Source organism: Capra hircus, chromosome 14 (genome assembly GCF_001704415.2).
Source record: "Capra hircus breed San Clemente chromosome 14, ASM170441v1, whole genome shotgun sequence".
In the NCBI taxonomy this organism is placed as follows: domain Eukaryota; kingdom Metazoa; phylum Chordata; class Mammalia; order Artiodactyla; family Bovidae; genus Capra; species Capra hircus.
Window position 1 is genome coordinate 57905687 of NC_030821.1, and position 10263 is coordinate 57915949.

At 41.2% G+C, this 10263-nt stretch overlaps 1 protein-coding gene across 1 annotated transcript; it reads right to left on the reverse strand.

The window, feature by feature from the left end:
* Nucleotides 59-1493, reverse strand: LOC102187875 (G2/mitotic-specific cyclin-B1). The gene has a single exon (XM_018058486.1). It carries the CDS (start codon nt 1452-1454, stop codon nt 171-173), a length of 1284 nt encoding a protein of 427 aa, XP_017913975.1. The 5' UTR covers nt 1455-1493; the 3' UTR covers nt 59-170.

Here is a 10263-nt window from a genome sequence, read left to right on the forward strand (position 1 = left end):
TGAGGTTTGATAGAATTTACCATCTGTACACAGGGAATATTTTATTTTATTTTTTTTTATAAGTAAAAAGAACTACAACTTTATTAAAAGTAAATAAATGTAACATATAATATGTACAGATGGCACATGGTGCCAATTTTATTTGCAGATAGTATTCCAAAGTTCACAAGTTACACCTTTGCCACAGCCTTGGCTAAATCTTGAACTAGTGCAGAATTCAGCTGTGCTAGAGTGCTGATCTTAGCATGCTTAGATGTGGCATACTTGTTCTTGATAGTCATGTGCTTTGAAAGCCCACGGTTCACCATGACCACATTCTTTGCCAGGTGTTGCATAACAACAAGCAGGGATTCTTCAGTGTATGACAGGTAATGCTGTAGAGTTGGTGTCCATTCACCATTATCAAGAATTTTCAGTGCTAAGCAAAAAGCTCCTGCTGCAATCTGAGAAGGAGGAAAGTGCACCATATCGTAGTCCAGCATAGTCAGTTCCATCAAATATTTGGCCAGAGTATGTAGCTCAACATCAACCTCTCCAATCTTAGATGCTCTCCGAAGGAAATGCAGGGGTAGAGGGCGACCCAGACTAAAATTTAAAGCTCTTAGAATCTTCATTTCCATCTGTCTGATTTGAAACTTGGTGTAGGTGTTGTCAGTCACAAAGGCAAAGTCACCGATTTCTGGACGGTACATTTCCTCATATTTGCTTGCAACAAACATGGCAGTGACTCCCACCAGCTGCAGCATCTTCTTGGGCACACAGTTATCCTGCATGAACCGATCAATTATGGAAACAGTCATGTACATGGTCTCCTGCAGTAACCTGAATTTCATTTGAACTTGCACTAGCCAGTCAATCAGGATGGCTCTCATGTTTCCAGTGACTTCACGACCCATTAGGTATTTTGGTTTGACTGCTTGCTCTTCCTCAAGTTGTCTTAGATAAGCATAGATATCTTTTACATATTCGCTACAAAGGTTTGGATCCGCTCCGTCTTCTGCATCCACATCACTCACTGCAAGAATTACATCTGAGAAAGCCTGACACAGATATTCCTCTGCAGGGGCACAGCCAGATGTTTCCATGGGGCTTGGAGACGGAGTATCGACCAAAATAGGCTCGGGGGAAAGTTTCTCTTCCTTAACAGGCTCGGGTTCCGGCTCTGGCTCCGGCTGGGGATCCGGCACAGGTACAGGAGCCTTTTCCAGAGGTTTTGGTACTTTTTTAGCAATAACTTTTCCAGTAGGTAAAGTTTTCGCTTCCTTTTTCAGAGGCAGTTTGGCCTGCGGTTGTTCACTGACTTTGTTACCGATGTCTCCAAGAGCTGTTCGGGGCCTCAGCCCGGGCTTAGAGGTTGCAACACTGGCCACAGGCACGCGCTTGGCCCCTGCCATACTGATCTTTGCCTTATTTTCAGCATTAATCTTCGTGTTCCTGGTGATCCGGAGCGCCATGGCTTCTTCTGCACCAGGCAGCGGCTCAGCGAGGAGGAGAGCACTCCAGGGAATATTTTAGATAGTTCTTTGACAGGTTTTGATCTCTTTCATGATTATTAGTCTCCAGAATTCAGTTTTGTTAATATTATTTTTCATGCCACACTTTAATAAAACATGTAACTCGTTTAATAAAACATGTGGAAGCTAGTGGTCACTCATGATCTCCAGATCTTTTCCTGTCAATTCTTCGTTAGCAAGTTGTTTCATATCCCCTGTGATTTATTGGCTTATGAAACTATCTGCTGCTGCTGCTAAGTCACTTCAGTCGTGTCCGACTCTGTGCGACCCCACAGACGTCAGCCCACCAGGCTCACCCGCCCCTGGGATTCTCCAGGCAAGAATACTGGAGTGGGTTGCCATTTCCTTCTCCAATGCATGAAAGTGAAAAGTGAAAGTGAAGTTGCTCAGTCGTGTCCGACTCTTCGTGACCCTGTGGACCGCAGCCCACCAGGCTCCTCTGTCCATGGGATTTGCCAGGCAAGAGTACTGGAGTGGGGTGCCATCTACAGAGACTTAAACTGTGTTATGGTTTCCATATAATCAACCAAACTTGCCTTATTATTTCTTTTAATTATCCCTACCACCACTTGAAATGCAATTTGCTGAATATTTTTCCCTAAAAGAGACAATGGTAGGGTATATTTAGAGCTGAAGAACTGCATTTATAGCCCATATCAGAGAGCTGGAATTGACAGTCCTACTGGAATTTCCTCTAAAACAATGCCATGATTTAAGTGAAAGTAGTGACATTAGTTGGCAGTATATTGCTGCTAGATTTGTCAATAATGATATATAGAACAATAAAAAACACACAAAAAATAAACTGGGTATGAAGTCAAGAAAATGGTTTTGCGAACCCGAGTTCTAAAACTCCTAGTAACTGTCCCATTCTCTCACTTTAAAAGATACTTATTTAATAGAATTGAAGCCTGGGGAAGAGCTCAAACAACCAAAAACAGGAAACAAATTGTAAAGCTAAATGATCGGTGTATTCTAGATATTTTTTATTTTCATCAGGTGCCAAATTTCTCATTCAAGTTGGTTCTATGTTACTCAGATTCCTAGAGTAGAATGGAATTACATTTGTTTGTGGGAGAATTATTAGTTAAATGTAAAAAAAAAAAGACAAAATATAATTATGATATACAGTACATGTATAGATACGTGGGCTTCCCTGGTGGGTCAGTGGGTAAATAATCTGCTTGCAATGCAGGAGACACAGGGTTTGATTCCTGCGTCAAGAAGGCATTGCAACCCACTCCAGTAGTCCTGCCAGGAGAATCCCATGGACAGAGGAACCTGACGGCCTGTGCTCCATAGGGTCACAAAGGGTTGGGCACAACTGAAACGACTGGGCGCACATGCACATATACATACGTATTTTCAAACTGGACCGTCTCCATACTGCACAAAATAATTGATGAGAATTTCCTTAAGATTTCTCTCTCTATATAATCAACATGTGCCTTGGGGACGTGATTAAAAGAGAATTGTCCAGAAAGCTGTAACTCTGTTTCATCCAGTCAGTTAGAACTATGTTGCAATTCATAAAATGGTCTTTTCCAAAGGTTAGCAATGCATACTGCCATAGAGAGGATCAGACTGGATTAAAGCAAATCTAGACTCCACAATTCGGAGAGAGCTTGCTTGCTCTCTCACAGGAAGATGCAAGGGGAAGAGAGCATCTTTCTGGATTAGAGAGCTAAGATTTCAAGGAGTAAAGTAAAAAAGTCTATTGAATTGAAGCTATTCCTACAACTGCAACTTGGGTCTCTTTGGAATGCTCAGGCTAGTACACGAACAAAGAAGGGAGTCACTGGCCAGGGTAATTCACCATGATTAGCTGGTGCTTCTGTTACACAGGTATGGGACGTGTATCTGGAAATCAGTGGTTTGGTGGGATCCTTTCCTGGTGCTCCCATGCTCAGTGATAATAGTCACCAGCACCAAACCAAGCTACCAAGTGTGCTCAGACCCTGGAGGTGGAGTCTTCTAATCGTCTAGCCATCTAGGAGCAGCTGAAGACTGGCTGGGGATGAGAAAAATCTAGAAGGGGACTGGAACGCGGGAGCAAGATGATACATCTTTGGTAGGAGCTGCATGACTGGGGACTAAGGTTTGTCCTGTTGCTGTGTGTGTATTTGTTAGAGATGGTGCTGACTGCCACCTTGAAGAGGCAGTGATAAGTTGATGGGAACATGAGCAGATCTGAGCCACCTGAGGGTGAACTAAGGCATTTCTGTCTTTATCCACAGCTTTAGAGAACAGTCTGCAGGCTACCAACTGCATCCATCTCCATCACCCTCTGTCCATCTCTGCTTTCCTGTCTCAGGCCTTCTTGTTTATTTGTTTAAGAAACAGAAGCCTTTTCAGCCCAGATACAGACACAGCTGAGAAATGCAGGGGACTTAGCACTCCTAGGAACAACCCTCGGGTGGTTGGGGGAGTCGGGGAGTGGTGGCAGCTGGTGGGTACACATCCTGTGGGTACACATCCTGTGGGTACCCAGCTGGAAAATTCCAGGAGGCTTCTCACAGGCACACCCTCACCCAAGCATAGTCTCCTGGTTTCTCCTCCTTTATTGAGTTCCTTCTGTTCCTCACTTCTCCTTTTTTTCTTTCTTTTTTGACATGGACCATTTTTAAAGTCTTTTTTAAATTTGTTACAATACTGCTTCTGTTATATATATATATGTGTGTGTGTGTGTATATATATATGTATATATATATATGTATATATATATTTTTAGCCCTGAGACATGTGGGATCTTAGCTCCTCAATCAGGGATCAAACTTGCACCCCCTGCCTTGGAAGGTGAAGTCTTAACCTCTGTATCACCAGGAAAGTCCCTGTTACTTCTCTTCTTATCAACCTCCTGCTTACAAGCCCTGTTGTAGGAACCCAAAGTAAGAGATTGGATTTAAACTTTTCTCTTTAAATTATCAATGTTTGCCCCTTTGGAAGTAAATTATTTATCCCTAGGACATTCATTTTTTAAAAAAACTATGAGATTCTCAAGCTGTGATTCTAAGTAAATCGGTCGAAGTATTTATTTAAAGAGATCTTATTTTTTTACTTGGTATACCTATAAGAAAAAGAGATTCTATGATGAAAAAAACCCCAAAGCTCTGAATAGCACATCACAACCAGATAACACATGTGAAATGAAGAGTGTGTCCCCAAATTGCACATCATACTCCTTTGCATGAAACTATTGTGACATCCATTCCTTTCTCAAAGCTGCTTTCCTTTGTTTGGGCTCTTCCTCTAGGTTTTGTCTGTAATTTCACTTTGTCCTTTCCTCTCTTTTTGCCACAGCCTCTATGTATTTCCTTATGGTGGTTTAGTTGCTCAGCTGTGTCCTACTCTTGCAACCCCAGAGACTGCTGTCTGCCAGTCTCCTCCGTCCATGGGATTTCCCAGGCAAGAACGCTGGAGTGGGTAGCCATTTCCTTCTCCAGGGGATCTTCCCAACCCAGGGATCGAACCTGGTCTCCTGCATTGCGAGAGGATTCTTTACCACTGAGCCACCATGGAAACCCACATGTATTTCCATTTCTTTTCTCTCTCTCTTTTATTTCTCTTGACATCTGCCCCTTCTCATTCAGTCTATAAATACTTGTGTCATTTGAGGCTTACTGTAATTCAGATTCCCTCTTAGATTCTTGGAAAAAATTTTTTTCCTTTTCTTTTCATGTTAGTACAACAATTTTGAGAGCTTGTCTCAACTCTCAGATTTCAGAGAGTCTCCCAGATTGCCAAGCCCAGTGTCTTGTTAGTGGGAACAGCCTAGACAATTTCTGACAAATTAAAATGTCCAAAAATAGATTGAATGTTTTTTAGAATCCTATTAACCTGAGGTATTGAACACCAATTGCAAACAGAACTCTCTATCACAAGAATTGAAAGCTTTTATGTCAGTTATACCCTCAGAAGGGTGCTTCCATGGTGGCTCAGCCGATAAAGCGTCTGCCTGCAGTGTGGGAGACCTGGGTTCAATCCCTGGGTTGGGAAGATCCCCTGGAGGAGGAAATGGCAACCCACTCCAGTACTCTTGCCTGAAAAATTTCCATGGACTGAGGAGCCTGGTAGGCTACAGTCCATGGGGTCACAAAGAGTTGGATACAACTGAGTGACTTCACTTTCTTTTCCTAAAGCTAGAGGAGATCTGAAAGCAAAAGCATTCCCATGTAAAGATACTACTACAGTTATTCTTACATGGCATCAGAGAACAGAGTGCTGTAAATTCACCGATATGTTCTTGCCTCAAGTTCTTAACAAATAATCAAGATAGTCTGTGGACAGCTCAGAGCCAGAACCCCATAAATGAAAATGCGTGTTGCTCACTGTGGCTTTTCTTTAAAAAAATAATATTTTATCATAAAAAACTTTTAAAGGAGCACATGAAAAGGTTTTGTGGCAAAAGAAGGATTTCAAAGGCTAGAAGGCTAAAGATGCTAAATATGTGTCAGAAACTAAATATTTTTTCTATGAAAAGTATCTAGAAATGGAATGTGAGAAGAAAGCAAACAGCATCAGAACTTATTTTCACTTTTCATACTCTTTTCTCCTATTTTGTTTAATTCTCCAAGTTTCCACAGGATCTTTCATTTTGAAACAGTAATATTTAAAATTAATTGAATTGAAATTATCTGTGCTAAACATTTACATGAAACAGGTCAGCATGAAAACTGAAACAGTTGATTTAAGAACCAGAGACTTTATATCCTCATTATTCACCATGTATTGGGTTTTTGCTTTTAAAAAATCAGTTCGAAGCTTGCCACCTTCACACCATTTCCCAGTTGAATAACCAATGTAGCCCACGGTTCACTCCTGCACTCCTCTAAGACTTGACTCCTTGTGGGTTTCCTAAAAAGAGTTTCCTTCCCTTGAATCTGTTTCTACCTCCTCTTTTTTTTTTTCATGCATTAAACCACCAGAGATATGGCACACTCCCATCAGGAAAAGTGGTTCGATGTGACACTTCTGGGGGTGAGTGTGCAAAATGGACTTTCAGAGGGCAAAGTTGTTTGGCCGTGTGGTTCCCCTCCCCCAGCAAGTGACGAGGATTTGCCTCAGAGCAGCCAGTGTCCACCATCTTCCAACTGAAGACCGCTGCCCTCAGGCCCGGGCTAGTGGTGAGAAGGAGGTTGAAAGAAAAGACAAAGTGAATTAGGGACTTTCCTGGAGGTCCAGTGGTCAAGAATCTGTCTTGAAATGCAGGAGACACAAGTTCTATCCTTGATCCAGGAACTAAGATCCCACACACCAGGGAGCAAGGAAACTCTCGCACCAGAACTACTGAGGCCAAGTGCTGCAATGAAAGATCCTGCGTGCTGCAGTGAAATCCACGGGCCTTAACCGAGATCTGACGCAGCCAAATCAAGTAACTAATATTTTAAACAAAGACAAGGTGAAGTACGTTGTAGGAAGGGTGGAAGCTGACATCTTACTTTAGATGTCCTCTCACTCTGCAGAATGTATCCTACACGTTGAGTCTCTTTCTGAAGATTTTGCCTCAGCAAACACTGATGTATCTCCCACACAACAGTGAACTGTGGAAAAACCTTGATGTGAATTTACAGAAACAAAGCTGATTGGCTGAATGGGTTGCAGGATCCCACGAAAGACAGAAGAGAAATTGAATCTGATGTGGCAGGAAATGTTTTGTTCTCCAAAACCTGCTCTAGTTAATGAGGTTGCCAGAGTTTCTTAGCATCTGCAGTGTGACTATTTCCTCCTAATCATGAAATGTTGGCGTTTCAAGACTCAGAAGTTTGGAAATGGAGGGACATTTGGTGCAATAGGTAGGCATGCTCTGGACATTAATGAGGTCACAGCTGAAGGGTAAAATAGGATTTTTCCAGTTTCTGGATTTATTCAGTACCTTTTATATCAAGAGAGGAAAATACTTATAGGGGAAAAGCACGCTTTAAAGGGGCTTCCCAGATGGTGCTAGTGGTAAAGAACCCACCTGCCAGTGCAGGAGACGTGAAAAATGCAGGTTCAACCCCTGGGATTCCCTGGAGGAGGGCATGGCAATCCGTTTTAGTATTCTTGTCTGGAGAATTCCATGGACAAAAGTAGCCTGGTGGGCTATAGTCCATGGGGTCGCAAAGAGTTGCATGCTATTGAGGTGATTTAGCACGCACAAACGCAAGCTTTAAGGAGCCAACTATATAAAATCCCACACATTTGTTTCCAATTAGTTATTACCTAATCCATGTTTAATGCTAAGCCAAATCTGTATTCTGCAGTATTTATAATTATTAATGCTCCTTTCTGTTAATCGCATAACTACCTAGCCATTATTCATTAACAGCCTTGCCCCCCCCCAACTCCCCCCACTTTTTTTTTTTTTTTTTTTGCATGCTGGCTGTATTCCAGACCATGAGACAAGGCTGAGTGACCACAGGGCCTTGAGTTCACAAGAGCCCTGCTCTCCCAGGGAGGCAGGGACTGTCTCTGCCCTGTGTTTCCTCTATGTTCTTTGGTGCCGACTATCAAGTCTGTTAAGTCAGATCGTTTTGTTTAACCATATGTACTTATTTAAAATGAACTTTAGACTTAAATATTGTCCTTGTTGTTTGTGTGACTGCTAGTTCCTTCCAAAATGTAAAGAAAGTTGGTTCCTGTGATTTTGTGGTTTGAAAGGAGCCAGACCACACCTTCTCCCTGCCCCCTACCCTCCAGAGGCTCTGGCATTTTCTGGAGAGTACTGCCAACTCTGAAATGGTATTTCTTTTTTACACCTTTGTTTAAACTCTTTTGACCTGACCTACAGCCCAGTTCTCCTCCCTTCTCCCTCAAAGGTACTTTTTCTCAGACCACAGAGCTCTCATTAATGTCAGGGGTCCATGACTCTTCCTGGGTTTTTTCCCTAAAAGAATTCCACAGTCAGAGCAAGCTTATGCTAAGAAGATATGAACAAAACCAAAATCTAACTAAATAAATCTAGTTGATGTTATTAATAACTCAGTTCATGCATTTTTTCAATATATTTTTGAATGTTCTGTTTATCTCTATGATACTTATTATTTTTTATTGGTCTCTATCAGGACTTCTACTTTTCTGTTAGAAGAATGAAAATATTTGTAAAGGTGCTGAGAAATTCTGTCAACTTTCCAGTACCTTTGATGGACATAAAGGCAGATTCTAGAGACTATTTCCTAGTATCATTTTCTCCTAAGAAATTTAACATAATTTTAAAATGTGTGGCGAGAAAGTGATACTATAGAATAATGTATTGTTTCCTTTGTGTTTATCACACCAGCAACAAAAAATTATAGTATGCCTTTTGCTTTTGTTAATTTAATTACTTAATAGTAGACGGAATTTTGTTTTCAGCAAGAGTTATTGAATGCTAAATAACTCTATAGAATAGTAGTGATTTAAAAATAAATGATTTGTTCAGATTTTAAAAAGGATAAAAAGCATAAGAAGGAAAGAAAAAATCTTTTATGTGGGCTCAGGCTTCAATGTTTATGAATATCAAACTTTATTTAGGCCAAGTTAACCCCAAACACATCAACAAATATGCAAAATTACAAATAAATAAGAATTTTTGCTGGAAAATTTGTCACATTTATTTACTCTTAGAGCTGTGTTATAAAATTCTGCAAAGTATATTCTGTCAGCCAGCGTAAATACTTCCCATTTGTGGCTGGACTTTGACCAGTGACCGTGCATTAAATGACTTTACAGAGATGTCAATGAGATGGTACTTTTAAAGAAGAGAGACTGTGTCTTGGTAATGAATGAAAGGGTTATGCTTCAGGAATGTGCTAATTTGGGCAAATGTTCTTCTAAGGAAACTTTTGAGGGAAATAACTCCGGATGTGGGAGATACTGATTTTTTTTTTCCTCCCTCAACAAATGATTTTATTGCTGCTACATAAACATGTAAGAATATATTAACATAATGTGTGAGTGTGTGTGTGCTCAGTTATGTCTGACTCTTTGTGACCGCATGGACTGTAGCCTGCCAGGTCCATGGAATTTCCCAGGTAAGAATGTTGGATTGGGTCGTCATTTCCTTCTCCAGGGGATTTTCCAAACCCAGGGATTGAACCTGCATCTCTTGTGTCTCCTGGATTGGCAGGCAGGTTCTTTACCAGCCTAGCCACCAGTGAAGCCCATAGCCCTATGAGAAATAGTGAGTAATTGACAGTTCATCTCTTTATTTTAACTAACATATATTAAGCTTATAGTAAATCAATCTATAGTACATCATTGTATCTTTGCATTTGTTTACATCATGATTCATGGGAGGGAATGAAAAGAACCCAATTTTCTTATGACACAGCCTCAAGAGGAAGATTCTTATTTTTCTTGTGTGATTTTGATTTGCCTCCCAAATGCCGTCAGTTTCTGGAAGGTACAACCTGTCCATCCTAAAGGAAATCAACCCTGAATATACATTGGAAGGACTGATGCTGAAGCTGAAGCTCCAATACTTTGGCCACCTGATGCTAAGAACTGGATCACTGGAAAAGACCCTGATGCTGGGAAAGATTGAGGGCAGAAGGAGAATGGGGCGACAGAGGATGAAATGGCTAGATACCATCAGTGACCAGTGGACATGAATTTGAGCAAACTCCGGGAGACAGTGGAGGACAGAGGAGCCTGGTGTGTTGCAGTCCATGGGGTCGCAAAAAGTCAGGCATGACTTAGCAACTGAACGGTGAAAACAGACAACATTCATCCAGTATTAGGTAGATACTACCTGCGTTTTCCTTTGATTATTGTGTGGAGGTTGTAGAAA